General features: G+C 55.8%; 8 protein-coding genes across 8 annotated transcripts; 4 read left to right on the forward strand and 4 right to left on the reverse strand.

Annotated features, from left to right (window-relative positions):
* Positions 1-1,810: 1,810 nt before the first annotated feature.
* TRIREDRAFT_56758 (uncharacterized protein) lies at positions 1,811-2,869 on the forward strand (the record flags this gene model as incomplete). Its single annotated transcript, XM_006962563.1, has 2 exons — positions 1,811-2,031; positions 2,158-2,869. The coding sequence occupies 2 exons, from the start codon at positions 1,811-1,813 to the stop codon at positions 2,867-2,869; spliced, it is 933 nt and encodes a 310-aa protein (XP_006962625.1).
* A 1,371-nt stretch (positions 2,870-4,240) lies between these two features.
* Positions 4,241-7,230, reverse strand: TRIREDRAFT_75195 (uncharacterized protein; the record flags this gene model as incomplete). The annotated part of the gene is made up of 5 exons (XM_006962784.1): positions 6,991-7,230; positions 6,626-6,718; positions 5,578-6,298; positions 4,644-5,257; positions 4,241-4,594 (listed from the first exon to the last, which is right to left on the reverse strand). Exons 1-5 carry the CDS (start codon positions 6,994-6,996, stop codon positions 4,241-4,243), a joined length of 1,788 nt encoding a protein of 595 aa, XP_006962846.1. The 5' UTR covers positions 6,997-7,230.
* A 3,682-nt stretch (positions 7,231-10,912) lies between these two features.
* On the reverse strand, positions 10,913-12,341 carry TRIREDRAFT_57071 (uncharacterized protein; the record flags this gene model as incomplete). Its single annotated transcript, XM_006962785.1, has 2 exons — positions 10,913-11,126; positions 11,185-12,341. Coding segments are annotated over 2 exons (1,371 nt in total), but the record flags the coding sequence as incomplete, so codon positions are not given.
* Positions 12,342-13,222: 881 nt separating this feature from the next.
* Positions 13,223-15,208, forward strand: TRIREDRAFT_56169 (uncharacterized protein; the record flags this gene model as incomplete). Its single annotated transcript, XM_006962564.1, has 2 exons — positions 13,223-13,323; positions 13,384-15,208. The coding sequence occupies 2 exons, from the start codon at positions 13,223-13,225 to the stop codon at positions 15,206-15,208; spliced, it is 1,926 nt and encodes a 641-aa protein (XP_006962626.1).
* A 220-nt stretch (positions 15,209-15,428) lies between these two features.
* TRIREDRAFT_75196 (uncharacterized protein) lies at positions 15,429-16,871 on the reverse strand. Its single transcript, XM_006962786.1, has one exon. It carries the CDS (start codon positions 16,850-16,852, stop codon positions 15,731-15,733), a length of 1,122 nt encoding a protein of 373 aa, XP_006962848.1. The 5' UTR covers positions 16,853-16,871; the 3' UTR covers positions 15,429-15,730.
* Positions 16,872-18,193: 1,322 nt separating this feature from the next.
* TRIREDRAFT_104152 (uncharacterized protein) lies at positions 18,194-18,548 on the reverse strand (the record flags this gene model as incomplete). The annotated part of the gene is made up of 3 exons (XM_006962787.1): positions 18,194-18,227; positions 18,284-18,414; positions 18,495-18,548. The coding sequence occupies 3 exons, from the start codon at positions 18,546-18,548 to the stop codon at positions 18,194-18,196; spliced, it is 219 nt and encodes a 72-aa protein (XP_006962849.1).
* A 455-nt stretch (positions 18,549-19,003) lies between these two features.
* TRIREDRAFT_75200 (uncharacterized protein) lies at positions 19,004-20,056 on the forward strand. The gene is made up of 2 exons (XM_006962565.1): positions 19,004-19,203; positions 19,277-20,056. The coding sequence occupies exons 1-2, from the start codon at positions 19,010-19,012 to the stop codon at positions 19,944-19,946; spliced, it is 864 nt and encodes a 287-aa protein (XP_006962627.1). The 5' UTR covers positions 19,004-19,009; the 3' UTR covers positions 19,947-20,056.
* Positions 20,057-20,697: 641 nt separating this feature from the next.
* On the forward strand, positions 20,698-21,587 carry TRIREDRAFT_75204 (uncharacterized protein; the record flags this gene model as incomplete). Its single annotated transcript, XM_006962566.1, has 1 exon — positions 20,698-21,587. The coding sequence occupies exon 1, from the start codon at positions 20,706-20,708 to the stop codon at positions 21,585-21,587; it is 882 nt and encodes a 293-aa protein (XP_006962628.1). The 5' UTR covers positions 20,698-20,705.
* Positions 21,588-21,910: the final 323 nt, after the last annotated feature.

Raw genomic sequence — 21,910 nt, forward strand, 5'->3', positions numbered from 1 at the left:
GCCTGTCCGTCGGCTGCGCCCGTGAAATGGGACGAGAGTCGGCGCTGTCAAAGTACCCAAGTTGCATGTGGTGAAGCAAATCGACAGGGGTGAGAGAGCCAAAGGAAGACCAGCCTGGATGACGTGAAGAGTCATGGATGCTTCTCCGTCTGGAGTACGTATGCCTGTAGGTATGTAGGTATGTACCTACTTCCCCTCTTCCCCCCTAGGCGCAGCTGCCTTATCGATTGATGCCATACGATACATGTGCTAGTACCTCCAAGCCACATGCACCCACGACAAGAGATGGAGGCTTCATTACCCCTTGGCACAAGTACATAAGGTATACTACTACATACCTATCGTGAGGTACAGATGCTCAAGATGACTCGGCATCTACTCCGCAGAGCATCCCGCTGATACCTCATGGGAGCTCCATTCCGCCCACAGCCTTGAAACGAGGCCCGTAGCCATGACGCAGCCACAAGACGCGAGCCACGTCGACAGCAAGGGATTGCGATGACATGCCCTCCAGGACTGGCCGAGGCTCATCAATTGGCGCCTGACCTTGTGGTGCTTGTCCTTGTACTGTATGTCATACCTTACCTACGTACGTTGCGCTATAAGCTGGACCAAGCCACGGTGCCTGTCCATGTAGTAGTACCTACCTAGTATTATCTCTCTGTCGTGTCTTTCAAGTGTGGCAGAGCTGCGATAGACGTGGTTGTCGAGGCTGTCACAGACACACAAAAGGTCGGTCAGCCCAATTGACGCCAGGATTAAGTAATCGATCCCCTTTCTCAAGCAGGGAGAGAATAACCAACGCGCAAAGAGGCATCTCGTCTGTCTGCCTCGCAGCACTGAGCTAACGGTTCAATTGCTTCAGTGATCATGATACTAGTACAGGTACCTGATCTCATCTGACTTCACCTGATTCATTGCTTGGTGATGTGTCCAGCTCCCCCGCCCCCGCCAATTGGCGTCAGATGTGCCACTATCTCCATATCATGTCATTGAACCCTTGGAACCAAAAGTCTCACTCTTCCACCACGGAGAGCGGAATCCCAGCCGCCAACAGTCCCAATCTCTGATTACTGTTTCAGACCTCCGGCCAGAGTCATCCCGTGATCTCTCTCCATCTTGACCAAGCAAGCAAGCACTAACAATTCAAAAGGCGTGATCTCTTTATCTGCCTTATCATCACCCCGGTCTTGTGTGCTATGAAGCTTCTAACCAAGTAGTACACACAATCTTCCCCGGTCCTTGAGCCAAAAGCGCTCCGAGACCGGGGCTCCCCGCGTGCTTCATTCGAACCAGTCAGAGCCCGGGTTTTAGCCATGCGAGGCAACTGCTGGCTGGCATCGCATATTGTCGGTCTTCCAGCTGAAGGGGAAAGCAAATGCGTCGGTGTCTGGTGTCGGTGTCGGCATCGCTATCGATATCGATACTGCCGAGCCTGTATCACCAACAACTTGATCGCGTTTGTTGATGCGCGGTGCTGCTTCATATTTTCTGATTAGTTTTTCAATTTTTCATTGTCAATATCAGATCTCATTAGACCTGTCTTATACAAACATTAGCCACATTGATGCTTCCGCGGCGCGTCTGTTCACATCCAAGCAACCGCACATCTCGTCAACCGGCCTGTCCATCAACAGCTGAACCAGATAACCATGACATGAACAACACTTGACCAACTCACCCAGTCACTCACTCCCTTCAACGTTCTCTCAAAACACAGACTTGACAACTCTCAATACCTTTAAAAGAAAACCCATCTCAAACACTCGACCGAACCGCGTCTTCTCTACCTCAAGTCTCCTCAACCCTCATGAAGACAGAAGACGCCGCCTCACGGCCCCTGGCCGCAACCCTCTCCGCCATCACAACCCCCCCATCCACCCAATCGCACTTGCAAACACAACCCCAATCGCAAACAAAAACACACTCCAAATGGAACACCGAAAGACTCGCCTCACGCCTCGCAGCAGACGCCGCAAGCGCCTCCTGCGCCGGCGCCCTCGTCGCCCCCATCATCACAATCATTGACCGGTAAGCCTTCTCTCTCTCTCTCTCTCTCTCTATCTCTCTCTCTCTCTCTATCCTCCCCCCTTCCTCTCACCAAACCCAAACCCTCTATGCTCTCACAAAACAGAAAGCTAAGTGAAAAATCAACAGCTCCATCATGGAAAACGCCTCCGGCCGCCGCCCCCTATCCACATCCCTCCTCACCTCCCTCACCACGCTCCTCACCCGCCCACAAACCATCCTCCTCTCCCGTCCCACGGCCCTCGTCTTCGCCCTCTACGCAGGGACATACCTCACCGCCAACGCCCTCGACACGCTCTCCTCCACAGTCTCAAACTCCCCCGCCACATCAACCACCTCCGGCCCGGCCAAGTTCGCCGCCTCGTCCGCCACCAACGTCGGCCTCTGCGTGTACAAAGACCAAGTCTTTGTCCGCCTCTTCGGTCCTCCCGGCGTCGTCTCCACCCCGCGACCAGTCTCATTGCCAAGCTATCTCCTCTTCACCACGCGCGACTGCCTCACCATCTTCGCATCGTTCAATCTCCCTCCTCTGCTCGCCCCGAGAATCGACGCCCGTCTCTCCGACTCGCTCAAGCGCTCCTTCGTCTCGGGCCTCACCGCGGCGCAGTTCCTCGCCCCGGCTTCCGTCCAGCTGCTTTCCACGCCCATCCACCTCCTCGGCCTCGACATGTACAACCGCCCCGAGGGAACGGCGTCGTGGCGCCAGCGCTGGCACGTCGTCAGGACGAATTGGCTCGTCAGCACGGCGGCGCGCATCTGTCGCATCGTGCCGGCTTTTGGCGTCGGCGGCGTGGTGAATACGAAGACGAGGAGGCATCTCATGGAACAGGTTGCGGGATGAACGGTGTTTTTTTTCTTCTTCAAAACGTCGATTTTTCCATCTTTTTTAAGGCTTTTCACTTTGCATCGTTTGCGTATGGAGAGCCATGGGGGACGATTAAATTATCAGGCTTACTTCTTTTCTGACAAGAGAGTATAATACTAGAGTATAGACGCGGCTGGGATAAAGCTCATGGTTGCGTCCTTGATATTGGGCGATACAGCTACTTAGATACCTTACATCAAAAAGACATGCATACACACACAGCAGGTTGTTATGCTATGGCATTACGAACCCCTCTCACAACCAAGATGCTCGCAGTCGAAATCAGCAAACAAAGCAGCAAACAAGCAAACGGGCATATAGCCTCTGCTGTCATCCCCCAATACATACATCAGTTAAGTTGTACTTTTTTTTTCGATTTATTTGCAGTGTCTAGCAAATCTGCCTACCAAGATCCTGTTCATCTGTTCCGTCCATACATACAGAGTCACATACAGAGTCTCATCATCACCCCATTCCGCCGCATCCCCCAAAGTCCGCTCTCAGTCACAGACATCACATGGCCAAGATCAGGTCAAGGCCCCTCCTCGCATCCTCCCTGCATCTCACACTCCATATCTCCCCTCCCCATATCCCATCCCGACAACTCATCCACAATGCAAGGTATAGTCAGTTCCCCTGTCTTGCCTCCCCTCTCACAAAGGAAATTGAACAAAAATCGACGAGTCTCAAGGAGCCGGCAAGTGGGAGAATACCCTACTTGGAAACACACATCCGACTCAGGGAGTCGATCGACTGATAAGGGAGGCCGTCTTTCTTCCAATCGCCCTCTCCGAGGCTCGGCCACCCACAATCGTGTCTCGACTGAGAAAGGTTAAGAGATCAAAATCGTGAGAAAGCATGTTATGTCTTGGTCGCACAGGTGGGCCTTTGAAGATAAACCGACTTTCTGTATCCGCAATGGTAGATTGTAGTATCCGATGAACAAAGTGAAGAGAAAAGAGGCAGCTCTCAAAAAGGTGAGCCGTATGGTGGTAGGTCATGAAGCGAGCCGAGGGCTCTCCATACATCCATTCAGCCAGTAGACTAGCTTTAACAGGCAGTGAAGACCAAGGCATCGCGGAAAAGTATTCGGATCGCGATTCCGAGTGCAACCACTCAGGCAGGACCTTTTTTTTCGAGTAAAATAACCACGAGTACAAGAGAGAAAACATAAATCAAGCTCCAGTCGATTGAAAGGCGGGTATCACCAATTACAAGACGTGAGTCGCCGTGACCCGTCGGGTCGTGAAAGTCCAAACACCCACGGTAGGCGGCCCATGTCGTGCAAGAAAAAGTAGAGTTGAAAATATAGACATCGAAGAGTTAATGGGCTCCCAGTGGCCGCGGCTACACCACCTCAACGTACAGCATCAGCTTCTCGTTGCGCTCGAGGGCGTAGTCCAGGTCGGCGTCGTTGGTCAGGCTGGGCTTGTTGCCCGTCTGCTCGTCCTTGTAGAAGAGCTGAAGCTGCTCGTTGGGCGACACCTTGAGTCGATCTCGGACCTTGTCGCACAGCTGCTGGAACTGGATGTTTGTGGGGACGCGGATGGCAATCAGGTCGCCGTTGTAGTACATCTTGATCTTCATGGCGGCTGAGGCTTGGCCCGGCTGCTGAGCCTGCTGCGGCTGCGAGAGCGGCTGCTGTTGCATGACTGGGGGTTGTGCAGAGTCAGTATTACAATTGAGCCATGCGACAGTCGGCTTTCACGAGAAGCAGTTGCGGTAACTCACCTTGCTGCGGATTGCTGACTTGTCTTGGAGTAGCCGAGAGACCATTGTATCCATTACCGCTCAGGTTATTTCGCGACGACTGCAGCGAGTCGGGGTTAGCATGTGACCCAGACGACGAGCCTTGAGAGCCCTGTGACAGCCGGTATTCCTGCTCAATCGTGGCAGGGTCCATCTCATAATCGCCTTCTCGGGGGGCGAAGAACTGCTTGACGAGCGTGCACCGGGAGATGTAGGGGGGCTGGTTCAGCAGATTCTTGACGTAAGCGTCAAGGTTATGCAGCCTTCCCTCGGTGATGGCATCCGTCACGTAGCTCACAGGGCCGGGCATGTAGGGGAGGGTTCGCTTCTGGGTTCCAGTGTTGCCTGCCTCAGCAGGGAACTCGGTGAGAAGGGCAATCTGGAAGTCATAAAAGTCCTCGTAGTACCGGGACAGCTCCCAGTGCCGTCCATCCTCGAGCTGCGTCTCGATCACAAACCAGTATTTGTCTTCCGCAAAGCAGTAGCGGGGTATTCGGGCAGAGATGGGGGCGTAGAGTTCCGTCGTCGCGCTGGATACAAACTCGGTCTGCTGGGGCTGGGCAGCAGGCTGAGGGGGGCCGCTGGGGGCTAGGGGCTGTTGGGGTTGGTCAATGCCTGGTCAAGAGGCGAGGCTGGGGGGTGATGAATGGAGGGCTTGGGACGGGATGTGACCATAGGTTGGAGTGACGGTAGGACAGAGGTGGTGAGAGTGAAAAGCGATTGGGGAGACGGGGGAGCAATCAGTCGGGGAACAGATTGAAAGGTACAGGATCCTGAACAGAGAACGATGATGGTGAAATGAGATGAGGTTGTGGAACAAGAGGAACGGAGTGATAAGAGACGAGTTTGTGGAGATGAGAGATGCAGTGAAATGAGACGAGGCTGCGACGAAAGAAGGAGAAAAGAGAGAGAAATGGAGGGAATGATAGAGGCACAACTCACCTGAGGGGCATTCTGAATGCTCAGGCGCTCCATGCCCTGCTCAAGCGGCTGGGAAGGTCCTCCGCCCTCAAACTTGCCCAGGGTAATGCTGCTGTTCTTGTAGGCGGTGGCCATCTTCTTCCACTCCTCGACCTTGGGCACGCCCGCCTTCCTGATGGCCTCGCCGGGATTCTCGAGGGCCTTGCCCGTGGCCATATCACGGAGCTCGATAAAGGACACGGGAATCAGGCCGGGGCCGCCGAGCCGGCCAATGGGCTTGGCGACGAACCACTCCGGGTTGGACTGCGCAATGACGATGATTGCCTCGCCGGCCTTGGCCTCGAGCTCGTCGGACCGCTCCGCGTTGAAGTCGTACATGACGACGCCGTAGACCATGGCGCCCTGCTTGGCGGACTTGGACATGCGCTGGCTCGCCGACGCGGAAGAGCCCGGGGACTGCATGGCGGAGTTGACCTCGCCGTAGCCAGAGTCGTGATCAGGGTTCTGGTTGGCGGTGGTCGGGCGACCGTCTGAGGTGTGGCTGTCGCGCTCAGTCTTGCCGAGGGCCTGGAAGTAGGCAACGGGCACGAGACCACGCGCGTCGGGCAGCGCAGGATTGCAGGCTTCGTACCAGTCGGAATCGTCCTCGCGGCCGATGACGTGGAAGAAGTCGCCTTTGGAGAAGCTCAGCTCTTGGGGGGAGCGGGCCTCGTAGTCGTAGAGCGCTCGGATGACCTGCGAAGAAGCGTCAGAAAAAGGGCTGCCCCACAGACTGGCTCGTGCTTGGAGGCGCTACGAAAAGCGAGGATAGACGAAATGAAATGCCATTGCAAACGCAGCTCGAAACAAGGGTAGCAAGGCTATATGAAACGTGAAGAAAAAAAAAAAAAAGAGCAGGGTGTTATGCGCGATAACGTCTGCGTCTTGCGACCTAGGTATTCAATGACTTGACCGCGGACGAACACCAACACAGCCGCTGGGATGGATGGATCTGGACGGAAAAGAGAGAGAGAGAGACAGAAGAGGGGGGACTTGCAAACGCAGCACACTGGATCAACGAACCTTCTTGGGCGGAACGATGGCGACAGCGGCTTTGGGGGTGATGGAGATACTGTGCTGTTTCTCCTTGTCGCCCTTGATAGACCGTCGAAGAGCCTGCAGGAAGGCCATGGCTGTTAGTCTTGTCTTGTCCTCTGGTTGTCCGAGACTACTTGGTCGCAAGGGAAGCTTGTTTGTTGATGTTGATCTCGCCTGCGCGCGCGCCGTGACTGTTGTGCTTGTGACGGAGGCAGGTTTGGAGGCTGGCAGCTGGCGAGCCCAAGGCGATCGATATACGAGGGCCATCGTGTCGCCGGTCCGGCAGGCGTTGGGGAGGGGAGCGGTTTGCAGCTGGCAGCGCATGGCTTGCGCAGTTGGCAATGACGCACCTTCATCTTTGTCCTGTGTATTGCAGTGTCGCGCTGTGTAACGAGCCGGTGACGGCCGGGATATGAGGCGTATGCGAGGTGTGAGGGAGTGGGTGGTTTTCCCGGCTGGAGGAAGAGGGACTATCGGGTTCGTGCGAGCTCGCAGGCGGGAAGCGCTTTGCTCGGCGGTTGGCACGGTCGAGACGAAGGGCGAGCGAGCGAGCGAGCGAGGGGTGCGCAAAAAAAGTCGACCTCTGGCGGCGAGGCGAGGGAGCGGAGGAGGAGGGAGGGAGGGAGGGGGTGGTTTTTCGGTGCCAATGGCCAGCCGGCGAGGCGAGGCGATGGCGATGGCGAGACGAGACGAGACGGCGACGGTGAGGCTGGCGGGTTGCTGGGCGTGGCCACGGATCAGGACAGGCCGCGCGACGAAGAGCGAGGCAACGAAGCAGAAGGCCGGCTCGATGCAGGAGAAGCTTGCGCTGCGCTCGAGTCGCACCGCCAAGTTGGTTGCGCGTGCTAGCCGGCAAGATCAATAACTAGCAGCAGTAGTCGTGCGTCGGGTCGCCTAGCCTCTTGTGGTGTGTCGGCTGCGCCTCGTGCTTCTAGAAAGATGGACGGTCAAGCCTCGCGCGTTGCTGCGTGCGCTTTGTGCTTGTGCTTGGGCTTGTGCTTGTGCCTGCTGGACTGACTGGCCCGGCCTCACGATTTCGGCGATGCAGGCGGCCGCCGTGGAAACGTGCAGCTGGGGCTTCCGCGAGCCGTGTAATGAATAATAATAATAATAGCAGCTGCTGTTATCCTTGGCTTGCAGGTCGCACCCTGGGCCAATGCGATGCAGATGCGATGATAATGAGATGCGGTCCGAGTCAAATCACTTGGCCCAGACAGAGGATGGCGCAATCACCGGCCGTTGCGATCGTGGACGGGGAATTCTACAGGCGTCGTTTAAGTGGAAGAAGCAGACGGGAAGAAAACCTTGGAATACACAAGTTCTTGGCTATGGTAAGAGACGATAGGTAGGTAGGTATTGACGACAACTGACACTGTGAACGGTTATAGCGATGGCGCCGGGGAGGAAGCGGCTGGAACAGATGGAGATGGAGATGCAGATGGAGATTGGAGAGAGGCAAAACAGCCCAGTGCCTTTTACCAGTGCAACGGACACGGAACTCGCGACAGAAGATATGTACAGTACCTACTACCTAAGTACCTACTAGGTTCCTCTAGCTGTGGGTGTTTTAACGAGTGGAAGGGACGAGGTCAAACCTCACTCACATCCATGCCTTCATGTACTCGTACATGAGCGCCTGTACAATCCTGGTTACAACGAGATATCTCAAGGCAGGTACCTAAGTACCTACTACCTAGTACCTGTACCCAGCAGCGCCGGCTTCGACTTGCAACCTTGAAGTTGTGCGACCGACAAGGCAGCGGGAGAAACGACATGGAAGAGGGAACCAGACAGCCCCAGCGTATCGTATGGACCTGTCCATACCTTGCGGACACGAGTCTGCCACAAAGTGCCTTCCATTAATACTACCTATCGCCAGGTCAAGAGCCCTGTCCCTGTCCTTTGCTCTCCTCGCCCATGTCCGTCTGCGCAGCGAGCCTGGCCTCAAGCCCTCACGCCACAAAGCGCTTGCATCAATGGGAGCCCGTCGGTGGCCTCCAGTCGTTGAATGGAACCTTGAATGGAAACATAAGGTAACCTCTAGTGGGCCTCTTATAAGAGCGCCATCCAAGTGCGCAGCGCCTCGACGGCCGGGAGCCCAGGTGGCTTACAGGGGACCCTCTACTGTAGTGGGGGCAGCGCAGAAACACGCAGCCCAGCGTCCAAGCGCGCGGAGTCCGGTCAGAAGAGGTCGCCAGAAAGGCTGCCCGCACGTCACTAGGTACAACAATCAGAGGTACAGTAGAAGTTACATGAACCTCAGCGAGAAGGATTGATTCCATCAATCGAGCGACAAGGGACGCACCAAGGGTTCGATGTGTGATGTGATATCAGTCGGGCAGCAACTTTGTGTCCTCTCCATCTTTTTTATTATTTCTCGTTTCCCACAAACTCTTTCTTGCTCTCTTCTGCCTTGCAGCCCGAGCTTGAACCAAACAAGAGATACCTACCTAGACAGGAATATTGGACCCTTGAAAGTGGTTACAGAGAGGTCCATCCATCAGCATACATGACCTACATAAACACCCACCCCCATCCAACCGTGCACACAGTCACCAGGTGTGCTGCCGCCTCCCACAGTCCAATCTCAGACGCTTTTCTTCAACAACTCAACTCGCTCGGCTTACCAGCCTGCCGGTAGCTCTACATCCATACCTACCTTGCTTGACCTCACCTCAGGTACCTATCCGTCCAAACAACACGCGTTGCTGCGTCCGCATCTGTAACCCAAAAAGGCGCACATGCTCTCCATTCATGTACCACCACGACCTGTATACGGTACCTTACCGTACCTTACAAAAGGGCACGAAGCTGTGTGCATTGTTAGGTACTAATATGGTATCCCGTGTGCGAACAATTTTACTTCTTGGTAATAGTACTTCCGCAAAAGACCTCCCGTGTGCTCAGCGCCAGCTTGCGCCGACGAGGCTGAAATCCGCAACGCGAAAAATGTTACTCTTCTCCTCTGGTTGGGCACCCATCTCATTTCCCCTTGCGATTCATAATAATATCCCGTCGGTGCCTTACTCGACCAGGTACAGTAAACAAAATTCTTACTTCGTGCGGACTATTTTTTTTTTTTTTTTTTTTTTCTTTTTCAGCAGCATTCTGCGCATCTGTTACACTTTCGACACCCCGTGCACCAAAGGGATTCCAACCTCAATAAGGCCCTTAACAGTAAGGTACTTATCGGCCAGGGCCAGTCTTCGTAGAATGAAAACTCATCGTGATCTCTTTTCCAGAACTTCTAGCGGCATCTGTTCCCCCATCCAACTGCTACCTTGCCTCCCGTCGACTCCACCACCCGAAAGATGCATCCCCTTGTTGTCCACATGGCCCTCCCGTCTTGCGCTACCCCCTCTGGCTGGTGAAACCCGGGAGGATTACAGGTGAAAGAGGAAGGGAAAGGCTCGCCTTGGCCGCACCAGTTGCGCTACTCGTCCATCCCGGCACCTCGTCCATCACACATGTACGCCAAGGACGCCAAGGTTGTTTTGCATGTCATCTTGCCTCAAGTGGCGGAGCGGCCCAAGTGGTAGCAATAGTAGGTATCAATTCTCAAAACGATCCTCACAAGAGTCCACTTTTGATCAAGTCATTGTAGTTCCGGCTCTGTCATGAATGCCGCGAACCCTGCATCAGAACTTTGCGTCCAAGCAGGCCAAGCACCATTGCTGGCTTTGCAGTCATTACCAACGCCAAACACCGTAAACCTTCCAATGTTTCAACGGTTCCATCCAACCGTAACGCGCAAGCCAAACACCAAGTATGACCTCGTAGTGAGACGCGTTGAGGCAAGCAACCCCCAGATATCGTCCAAATCCATCACCCAACATCCAAGTGGCTGGAGTTGTTACCATGACCAACTCATATCCCGCCTTGCAACAGAAGCAGGGATCTGACGTATCAAGTTAGAACAGGAAATTGTTTTTGAGCAGAGCACCGTCGAAACCGAGGTGGATGCCAGGAATCTGCTCTTCTTCGAGCATGTATAAGCGTCTCGCCACTGTCCGGTAGAGGCAAAGACAAGAATATATGTCTTCATAACGGTCTATAGACGGATTCCAAGGTGAAAACAAAGAAATCGTCAGACGTCACCGCCGTAGCCAGCAAGACGCTATTCGTTAGGTATCAAAGGCGGGCTGGCAATTTTCAGAAATAGAGAGAAGAGCAAAAGAAGAAGGCGACCGGTGGCCGTGAGCCGTGTGCAAAGAAACACGCAGGGAGAGGAAGAGACGCCTGAGGGACGTGACAAGGAGCGATGCGAACAAGTCAGATCTGCCCCTTGATGTCCACTTTCTGGAAAGCCGCGGCCCTAGAGTTCTCAAACAGGCCATTGGCTTTGCCAGTCAGGAACGCAATGTACTCTGTGCGGTCTTCAAGAAGATGTTGCCCCTGGTAGTCAATGATGAACTGAGCAGCATCAGCATCTGATTCGAACCCGAGTTCCTCAGTGATGAAGCGCAGCTTGACGTCAGGTTTGTATCTAAACGGCAGGTTAGTCCTGGTCAGGGAATCCAATACGGGGCAGAAAACAGACTCACCCTTTGCAGATGTTGCACAGAGCCGCAAGGCGCTCCCGGGCGACAAACATATCCATCAGATATGCACCCATGTTGGGGGTGTCAAGGTACAGCTGGAAAAACTTGTGATAGTTGCCCAGTGCCAGCGCAGACCTCACGCTGAGCGCGTGCTTGATCGGCCTCTCTTCCTTCTCCGCTGCTGTTAGATCTGCCAGGGTGTCGTTCAGGCCGGTGCGGTTGGCAGTGTGAATGAAATAGAGGATACGATACGCCTTGAACTCAATGGGGTTGCCCTTGAGACCCATTGCGTACAACGATCGCAGCTGGGTCTGGCACTGATTATACTCACCAATGTCCCCCTTCTCCAAGGCAATCCGGGCGTGGATCTCGTAGACGGAAACGGTGAACTCGTTCTTGATGCGTTGCACTGTGAGATCCTGGCGCATGGACTTGAACTGGTCGCAAATGTAGGAATAGTTGCCCTCCTTTCTCCACTTCTTCTTCAACAACTCTAGCGTTTGCCGGAGAACTCTCTCGGGTCGCACATTTGACGGGACGGGGGGAGCAGTCAGGCGGAGATACTTCTTTTCAAGGACTTCAGAGGTGCCCACGATGGGGCCGGATGGCGGCGGCGGGTTCAGGCTCAGCGACGCTACGTTGGCCGCCTTGTACTCGTTCTCGAAGCGCCGCTTGCGCTTGTTGGCTTCCTTCTGGAACTTACTAGACTTGGGGTCATCGAGGGCTGCCCGCTTCTCGGGGGAATACGAAATGCGATCCTCGAGGGATCGACCTGCGTTAGTAGAGTGCCACGGGGGCGGTGCGGATGAGTCATGTGAAAAGTCATTCGACTTGCGCTTTTTGGGATTGAAGGAATCGTCGGTGTAAATCGGTGTGGTTATTGGAGCGGCACGGTGATGAAGCTTGAGTTGCGCCTCGCGGTCGGCTCTCACCAACGCTTGGGGCAGAGGCATGTTATCCCAGTCGATGGTGTAGAGCGCGTTGTTCTCCTTGGCGCTGCCAATGGTATCCTTCAACTTGGCTTCCAGTTCCGCACGAGAGACAGAGGGGTCGTCATTCTCCGGGTGGAAAGACCGTTGGACGTATCGTCGAACCGATTCCGGCCACTCGGTCTTGGTTCCTTTGGGCTGTTCTACAGGTGCTGCTGGTGATGTACTGGTGGTAGGGGTTGCGGGCTGACTCTGGGGAGAGCTTGACGCGTAGGGGTTGTACGGGGGCGGCGGAGGCGCAGGATATGATCCAAAGTTTTGTCGAACTGGAACTGGGATAAAGGCCGGTGCCGCTGACGAGATGAGATGAGACCGAGCCCCAGCGGAGGGGATGGAGAGAGACTCACTGTGCTGATAGGCGTAGGGAGCCTGAGGAGCAACGCCCGGCGGATGCTGGGCACTCGACCAGCTGGACATGGCGACGGCGGCTGAAGTGCTGGATGCACTGAACTGAGAGTTAGTTTTACGAGATGCGGCGATGGAGCAAGGGCGGACGAGGAGTCCGGCGCGGGCAACGGGGGTTGATAGTCGATATTCGTCGTCGCGATAATTGTTGGGTGTGGTTAGGAGGCGCCCGGGCGAAGTTGGGCTGCAACAGGGCAAAATGTGCGAGAGCCAGGTCCCGTGACCAGCTCAGCCCGGTTGAATGCCGGCTATGGCAGCAGACCCTTTAGGCCGAATTTGGGCTGGCGCGTCTGGATGGAGCGACGGACGAGGTACGTACCGCTTGTTGGTGGTACTACAGCGGCCACTGAAGTCGCCATGCCTCATCGACGCACTCGCCATCATCACCACTTCTGGACTCGCCATACTGAGGTTCCATCTTCTATATAGAGCATCTTCAGGCGACAGCTCGCTGTAAATCTCCACTCGCTTCTCGTTGGAAAGCACTGTCCGACCGAATATCGACGTTTGGTATCCCAGATCTCCTACTGTCCCTCAGGCACGTGCTATCGTGACCTCCAGTAGGTATTCAGCGCATCACCGCAGCTCAGGCCAACCTTGGAAGTCATTCATCGAGGGCTGGCTCTTATGCCACGGCCGCATGACGAATGTTTCTGAAGCACCTTGATCTGACCACTGCTCTGCGGCCTTCGTATCTCCCGGATGAAGCACTGCTCTTTGTGCAGGACAATGTCGGCTTGTACGAGGGGTGAGTATCCCAGCCTCGTCCTCAGCTGCCTGAGCTCCCGGTGCTGATGGGACATGACAGGAAGTTCAAGCTCCCCAACCAGCAGAATGGCCAGGTATATCTGACTTCACATCGTATCTGCTATGTCGACAAGGAGGAGCCGAGGAAGAACTCGGTCGCCCTCAACTTGAAGGAAGTGGACCGCTATGAGTTCTATGCCGGGTTCCTCAAGTCCTCGGCCAAGGTCACTCTTGTGCCCAAGCCCCTGAAGCGCTCAACGCTTCACAACCGCGTTGTGTCCAGCACCGGAGTCACCTCAAGGGGCAGTACGCCGTCTCCCGCTCAGTCAGACAACGCATACGCTCCTCCGTCTGGGCCTCCAGCAATCACAACAGCCACCTGGGTCTGCACCATCTGCAGCTTCTCCAATCCCGTCCCCTCGAACTTTGATCCAGTCACGGCCAATGCCCACACGCCGCTTCCACCATGCTTAGCATGCGGCATCAAACCAACCTTGTCGCAGGTGCTAAAGGCCGCCATCACCAGCGCAAGCAACCGTCCGACGGCTTCGTCCAGTTCCAGCCAGCAAGCCTCAACAAGCGCTACGACACAATCAAGCGACCCCTATTCGGCATCGGGTACTCCCGCTGGCGACGGGCAAGGAAAGCCTGATCCTACCGTGTCATTTCACTGTCCTAGATGCACATTCTCAAACCATCCTTCCCTTCTATCCTGCGAGATGTGCGGAGCTCCATTGCTTTCACAAGATCTACCGCCTTCCATATCCAACAACTCAGACTATACCAGGACACAGTCCCCAGGACCGGTCAAGGACAGCAGCAGCAAAGCGAGCCCAGGCGGCAACGAATATGCGGAGAGCGTCAAGATATCGTTCCGGGGTGGCGGAGAGAAGATCTTCTACGAGCGTCTCAAGAGTGCCATGACACAACGCAAATGGCTACTGCACGATGCGCCTCCCGCCCCAAAGAGCAATCGTATGATTGAGGACAGTTCCGTCAACGGCTCATCAGGCGCCCCCGCCCCCAAGGCGAAAGCAGCTGGCATTGCCGGGCTCGAGCAGCTGGGCTTGAACATGCGCAAGGACAATGAGATTCTCATTGGCAGCGCCTTTGAGGACCTCGAAGCCCTGATGGCCTCCGCAAAGGAGGTGGTAGCCCTGGCAGAGAGATTCGCACAGCAGGTCAACGGCGCCAGCGACGACGTCACGTCCAAGGAGAACTCCATCCTGGCGGAATCCGCCCACCAGCTCGGGCTGATCACAACCAAGGACATTGTCGGCGGCGGAAGCTCCGAGTCGCTCTACCTCTCGGAGCTGGCGCGCAACCTAGCCGAGTTCCTCACCGACGACGCCCGCGGCGTGCTCAAGCGAGCGGGCGGGATCCTGACGCTCGTCGACCTGTGGGCCATGTTCAACCGGGCGCGCGGCGGCGTCGAGCTCGTCAGCCCGATGGACTTTAAGAAGGCGGCGCAGATGTGGGAGTCGCTCAAGCTCCCCGTGCGGCTGCGCACGTTCCGCAGCGGTGTCATGGTTGTCCAGGCGCGGGACCGCACCGACGAGGCCACCGTCAAGTCCATCTTGGCGTGGCTGCAGGACCTGCACGAGTTCCCGCCCGAGCGGGAGGTTGCGTGGGACTGGCGCCAGTTTGGGCGCGGCGTCACGGCGCAGGAGGCCGCGGAGAGGTTCGGCTGGAGCCTGGGCGTTGCCGAGGAGGAGCTGCTCATGGCGGAGGAGCAGGGGGCCCTGTGTCGCGAGGAGGGACTCGAGGGGCTCAAGTTTTGGAAGAATTACATTGGGGCCAGCGATGTGGAGGAGATGCAGAAGAGGGAGGCGCAGCGGGAGGCGGACGCGTTGATGCAGCGTTTGCGAGACACTGGGTTTATATAGTAGGGGCTTAGATATGTCAGGCCTGGGGTTGAGGGGGGGTTCTCTCATCGTTGGCGTCTACGATTTTGAGTTACATGGCATTGATACCACTTTCTGGAGGCTTTACGTTTGGATGATGGGTGAATTCTGTATCTTCGGGTACCTTGTGTAGTAGGTAGATATACAGTAGACTAGCTGATCCTTCATAGCAGCCCGTTATGCTGTGTGACGCCATCCACTTCTCATCGCGGGCATATCAACAAAATGCAATTAAACGTGGGAAAGGAAGATATAGACACCAAAACTCCGCAAAGCGCCCTGTCTTGATCAAACTCCAGAATGCACGCAGCAAAGGGCTCTGGTGGTCCCGAATGGCAGCCTGAACTTCCGCCCCCCCCCTTATACTCCCAGATTGTAACAAAAGAATCGCGCAAGGCAGCAGGAATCAAACGTTGGCTATTCGGCTTGAGGTATGAACGCCGGAGAATGACCCATATGATGATGAAACAAAAGCAGATAGGACGGCCATTGAGAAGGGGAGGGCTACACCACAACGTGAGTCGACATGTGCTCCACGGCCTCCTTGATAGAACGAAGCATGCGCTGGTTGACGCAAAACGGACACCGCAGCGGCCTTTCTCCATGAGTGGATAGGGGAACCTCGGAGTGGATGGGCGTGAGGGTCAGCTCGGGCGCCATGTCCTGGCCTGGCGTGGTGTAGCGGGTGTCTGACGGCGCACGGCCGCCGGGCGTCGTCATGCCCTGCTGCTGAAGGCCCGCGGCTCGCTCGGCGCGCTCTCTCTCCTCGCGGACGGCGGCGGCCTGCTCCTCAGCGGCCTGCTCCTCCTGCTGGAGCTGTCGCAGGGCGTTCTGCAGCACCACCTCGGGATCGTCGTCGGCGTACATGGGCTGGTCGGGCTGCTGCGGCTGGGCGAGCGTGGGCTCCACGGGGGCCAGCGAGGGCAGCGGCTGGGCGTGGGCGCTGGCGAGGCGGCGGATGATCTCGTCGCGGACCAGGGCGCAGGTGTTGAGGCTCGACTCGACGCCGACGACGCGCAGGACCTGCTCCCGGATGGCGGCCGGGCTCGTGTCGGCGGCAATGGCCATGAAGCGCGGGACGCAGTCGGCCAGGTAGTCGATGTCGTCGGCCGGGTTGATGCCGCCGTCTCCGTGGCGGCGCTGGCGACGGATCAGCAGGCCGTAGCGCTTCTTGAAGCGATGGATCCATCCCGGCGAGAACTCGGGCGGCGTCTCCTCCTTGTAGCGCGGCAGCTGGCTGAAGATGGCCTTTGCCTTCTCGCCCAGCTCCTCGTTGGTGGGCTGGCGGCCGGCGGCCTGGACCTGCTGGTACCACAGCAGCACCAGCTTCTCGACGTCGGGCCAGTTGCCGAAGCGCAGCCGCGACCCGGACAGCTGCGGGTTGTCGCCGTCGAGGCGCGAGTACTTGGGCGACAGCGAGTGCGAGACGGTCGACTGGCTGATCTGCTGGCCGTACTGGCTGAAGAACCACTCGATGCACGCCTTGTGCGACGGCCGGATCGTCTGGTTGTTGGCCCAGCGCCGCAGCGCGCGCCGCTGGTCCAGCGTCAGCGAGTGCCGCTCCTTGGGCGCCGCCGACGGCGACATGTCGCTGCCGTCCACCAGGGAGTCTGTCGTGGCGGCCATTTCGGGGGTCGACGTCGATATACCGGGTTTTGCGGTGTCGTCCGAATTGCAATCGTTGTATCCGATGGATTGCGGGATTCGTTTCGCTTTAGGGAGATGGTGCATGCGCCATAAAAGAGTCGAGGCGGGGCGCGTCAGGGCTTCAATCAGCTCTCGGTTTCGTTCAATGCCTCTGTTCTCTTCAGCTGCCACTCTACTGGTACTACATGCCTGTGGCTCACGTGACCCGTTTGTGCCCAAAAGAGAGCTCCCAGATTGGGTGCCATCAGCATCGGCTGCTTGTTGCTTTGTACTGTACCACTTGCTACATATTGGCTACATATTGGCTACACGGTGCCCTCAGCAAGTTCTTTTTCTTTTCTCGCCTGGTGATAGGTAGGTTTGCCTTGTCGTTGCTCTGCATTGAGCTCGGGAGCCACGCATGACGAGTGGCCGAACTGTGGCCTGTGATATGCGATTCGCGAGTGGTTGTACGTAGGCATGCTTCTCTCTATCCTGGATGCTAAGGTATGGTGGTCAGGTATGCTTATATCCGGCTGGCTTGTGGCATGAAGCCGAGTGGTTGGACGCTAAGAACTAGATTAATCTAAGACACGGAGTCGATAATCGAATTTCTCTGTATCCCGTTACAATGGGTAGCTCTCATGAGCTTATTGCGTCAAGCATTTAATGAAGTCTTGACATAGGTAGTCGCTCTCCTGTGCTTCGTACGGATTGATTTCACTTATCCACATAGGTACTACCTATGGTCAAAGACTGTCACTTCACAGAGAAAAGCTGTTCATTGACAAGATCGTAGAGGTTGTATGCGACAAATTCAGACGCTGCACATACGTATATCGAGTTGATGTCCTGGGAATTGGCATAATGAACAGGTAGAAATTACTGGTCAGGATGACTTCACTAGCAAGACAGGGGAGCGCATACGGCCACAACCCAGTAAGCTACCTCATTGATAGGCACATGAGATTCCCAGTGATGCAGCCATCTCTTCGCAGCAATGATCCCCCAAGGCACCCAGGCCAAGATTCGGGATGGCTTGACTCTTCCCACCGGACCTCAGGAGAAACGGCAGTTGGTTAGACGTGGAAAATGCTCATCCAGCAACAACCATTGAAGCTTCCCGCGGCAGCGTAGGATCTCCGATCCAGTCAAGCCCAACCACGCAATGAATAAGAATGTACCAGTCCACAGTCGCAATCGAACAGGTTGACTTTTCGGCTGCTCGGAGAAGGTGATCGCATTGTTTCTATATCGAGACTCTTTCGCTCTCCGTGCATCTAGTATGTACAAGACAACAATACACTATCCCCCACGCCGGACATTTTCGGTTTTCGCTGCTTAGTGCTTCTTGTCCTGCTCCTCGAGGAATTTCCTGTCATCCCGTTAGTCGACCGCGCTTGAGCGTCGCGCACGATATATATAACGCACTTGATGAAGTCGGCCTCGTCAGAGCTGGAAGCGTTGATCGGGGGAGTAGCAACGGCAGAGGCGGGCTTCTTGGGGCCGGAAGCAGCGTAGTAGGCACCGCCGAAGAGGGTAGCCAACCAGCCCATGGCAAGCTGCGATGTTGCAAATCATCATGTTAGACAAAGCTGGAACCAGAGCAGTTTGGAGCGGCTTGTTGCGCAGCAGGACATACGTAGTGGCCGCCGATCTGTCGGCCAGCAATAGTGTAGGTAGCGACACCAGCCATCTTGACCTCGGGATATGCGTCGAAAAAGGGGGTGGACGAGAGGAATTGGGCGGGAATCGGGGGATTGCTGGAGGTGTTGGGGAGATCCGATGCACAATCGACTTTTGCCTTGAAAACGGATGGCGGACTGAATTGTGCCTGGAATTGCAGGCCGGCGCGGCACCTCGGCTATTCCCCGGCTGGCAGTTCGGCGCAGTGGATGCCCAAAGTCGCAGGTACCGTTTTTTGCATGGTCGACGTCACTGTACCGATCTGGCCGTGTTAGCCTGCGGGAGGTTTCGGTAGCCGTGAGCTACGGAGCTGCCTGCCAGTACATGCCCGGTGAACAAAACCTGGCTCCGGCATCTTCGCAATCGCTCAATTCGCAAATCTCCAACCCTCCCGGCATTTGCTTTCTGGCCATATAGACTTCTGTTTTCCACTGTCGTTGTTGCATTTCCATCGCGTGCTAGAGATTCACCATGGGCTGGTGGGGCAAATCATCCGACTCGAAGCCTGAGCAGCAGCAGCAGCAGGAGCAGCAAAAAGAGGCGCGCAAGGAATCCGTCTTCGACCCGAAGCTCCCCAAGGCAGAGAAGCTGCCCAAGGCGCTGCAGAAGATTGTCGATAAGGCCGACAAGGATGACAGCTTCTTTGACAACATAAAGGAAGGACGGTGAGTGCCATCTACTCTCCTTCTCTCTCTCTCTCTCTTCAGCAGACAAGAGGCTAAGAGCAGTGGTGTGTAGGGCCTCGGACTCGACGGAGAGCAATGTGCGATATGCTGCATATGCGACCAGACTCCGAACCATCCTCCTATCCGCCCACCGATACGTCGCCTATACCTCAGACATTGGCGAATCGTTCCGACCAGTTGCGCATCCGTACCTCGTGCGCTCCGCATATGGAATTTCGTGGCTCTACATTCTAGGCGATGTCTCGCACGAGGGATACCGCGCCTACTGGCAGAACCAGCGGATTCTTAACCCGCAGCTTCTGCTCAACTCTCACCAACAAAGGTTCACTGGCCTCCCCGAGAGGGAGACGCGCAACCTTACGCCCGGCGTAGTCTCTCCCTTGGAGGACTGGCGCACCGTCATGGTGCAGAGAGCCATCTTCCAGAGCGTCGCCAGTATGGGATTGCCGGCATTCACTATCCATTCCGTGGTCAAGTATTCTGGCAAGGCCATGAAGAATGTCAAAAACGCCACTCTGAGGACATGGGGCCCCATCGGACTTGGCCTGTCTGTGGTTCCCTTCTTGCCCAGCCTCTTTGACAAGCCGGTCGAGGACGCCGTGGAGTGGGCATTCCACAAGGGCTTTGAGCAGTTTGGTGGCAAGGCCTACGTTGGGGACTCGCCGTCTACCGGCCGAGAGAAGCTTCTCAACAAGGATCCGAAAATTATCAAGCAGGAATAGTCGGACATGCTTGCCTTGGGTACGGGAAAAGGCGTTGCGGAGCAAAGCACTCCACTCCTCGGGTATCGGAGCAAATGGGCACGGAAGAGGTCGCTGTACATACAATGCACGATGGGCTCTTTTCTCTTTATGTATATAAAACTTATTTTATAGCCAATCTTCATCTGAATTATCATGCCAGTCACTCGTGTTCATGACAAAGTCGTCAACACAAGAAGACACATGTAAGCTGCTACCGGCAGTTGGCCTCATCTGACATGTGCTTAAAGATGTTTGTTAGTGGACCCCAACTTGACCCCGCGATGTCCTACTCGACCCTGCAGCAGCCTTATCTGCGCCTCATCTCGTGCTCCCAGCCCCTGACGCTTGGCGACTCATTCCTACTTAGTATTGCATATTTCACGCCCTGACGATCAGAAGCATCGCATTCGCCCTCAGCCTCTTCAGGACATAGTAGTGCAGGGTGCACGGTCTTCAGCACCAATTTAGCAGGCGGCTATACATAGGGGCTTCCAGACGCTTCCTTGCCACGGTTGGTCAGCCGGCGGCAAACGCCCTCAGCCGTATCAGGGAACTCACTCACCCGCTCAATTGTGTCGCTTTGTAAGGTGACGACGTCGTCTTGTTCTGCCTGAAGGACATTACGGGAGGCGGAATTTGCAAACGAGGAGTAGCAAACACACGCCGACAGTATTTATTCCACACATCTCCAAGATGGCGTCGGGCTCGGATTCCGACGCTCCAGAAACGAGCTACATCATGAAGGACAGACAAGACGCCAGCCTCGTCGGCAAGCACTGCCAGTACGAATACTGCAACCAGCTCGACTTCCTCCCCTTCTTCTGCCAGTCCTGCACCAAGACCTTTTGCCTGGACCACCGCTCGGAATCGGCTCACAAGTGCGCAAACCCGGGCGCGTGGGCGGAGCGCAAGCGACAGGCCCAGCTGGCGAAGCCGTCCATCGGCCAGGGGAGGACGCTACGGGACAAGATTCCAGAGAAGCCATGCGCGTCGCCAGAGTGCGAGACGACAATCGGGACGTCGCGGACGCCGGGAGTGCACTGCGAGACGTGTAATCGGGATTACTGCCTGAAGCATCGCTTCAAGGACGACCACAACTGCAAGAATTTGACGCCTATCGGGGCGCGACCTATTCAGATCGATGTCGCCCAGAGGACGAAATCCGCCCTGGACCGGCTTCGAGCATGGGGGACGGCAAAGAAGGAGCAGGCTGGGAGGGCATTGCCCAAGCCGAAACCCAGTTCAGCAGCGGCTAGAATGGTGGCCGTCAACAACCTCAAGAAGACGGCAAAAGGCGATGACAAGCTGGCGCCGGAGAAGCGCGTCTACGTGTACGTGGAGGCCGAGGCCGAGACAGCAAAGGCCAAGTTTCCCAAGGGGGAGTTTTTCTATTCCAAGGACTGGGTCGTCGGCCGGTTGCTGGATGCGGCAGCACGGAGCCTCCAAGTACAAAATGTCAACAACCAGAGTTCCGATGAGAGGGACAAGTTACGAGTTTTCCATGTCGAAGGAGGCCGAGTGCTGGATTATGGAGAAAAGGTTGGCGCGGCGATACAGAGTGGGAATACCCTCGTTTTGCTGAGGGGCGTTGGTGCGCCTGCAGACTTGATAGATGTTTGAAAAGGATTTTGGAAAGAGAGCGGGATATACAAGAGGTGATACGGGCGTTTATGAGCAGCAATTGTACCAGATGGGTTTGGAGCTGGTCAGGGAATTGGGAGCATAGAAGACAGCGATGTTGCACTTTATATTAGGTATAATCAGCAATGTCTGACTTACGACAGACTCCTCATTACACACGATCGACAAATTAAAACTACATCTCCTTCTATTGTTCCTGTATGCCGTGAAGCTCGATTTGAGTACATTCTTGCAAAAGCCATCACAAAAGTCGATATTGAATCGACTGCTCCAGGGTGGCATCAGATACAGAGGCGTTCAGC

Source organism: Trichoderma reesei (genome assembly GCF_000167675.1).
Source record: "Trichoderma reesei QM6a unplaced genomic scaffold TRIREscaffold_3, whole genome shotgun sequence".
Classification (NCBI taxonomy): domain Eukaryota; kingdom Fungi; phylum Ascomycota; class Sordariomycetes; order Hypocreales; family Hypocreaceae; genus Trichoderma; species Trichoderma reesei.

Bases quoted from the DNA above. Each gene is read 5' to 3' on its own strand.
- TRIREDRAFT_75196 (XM_006962786.1), bottom strand. From the start codon at position 16,852: ATGGCCGCCACGACAGACTCCCTGGTGGACGGCAGCGACATGTCGCCG.
- TRIREDRAFT_75200 (XM_006962565.1), top strand. From the start codon at position 19,010: ATGGGCTGGTGGGGCAAATCATCCGACTCGAAGCCTGAGCAGCAGCAG. The intron at 19,204-19,276 runs GTGAGTGCCATC...AGTGGTGTGTAG, and splicing joins GACAACATAAAGGAAGGACG to GGCCTCGGACTCGACGGAGA.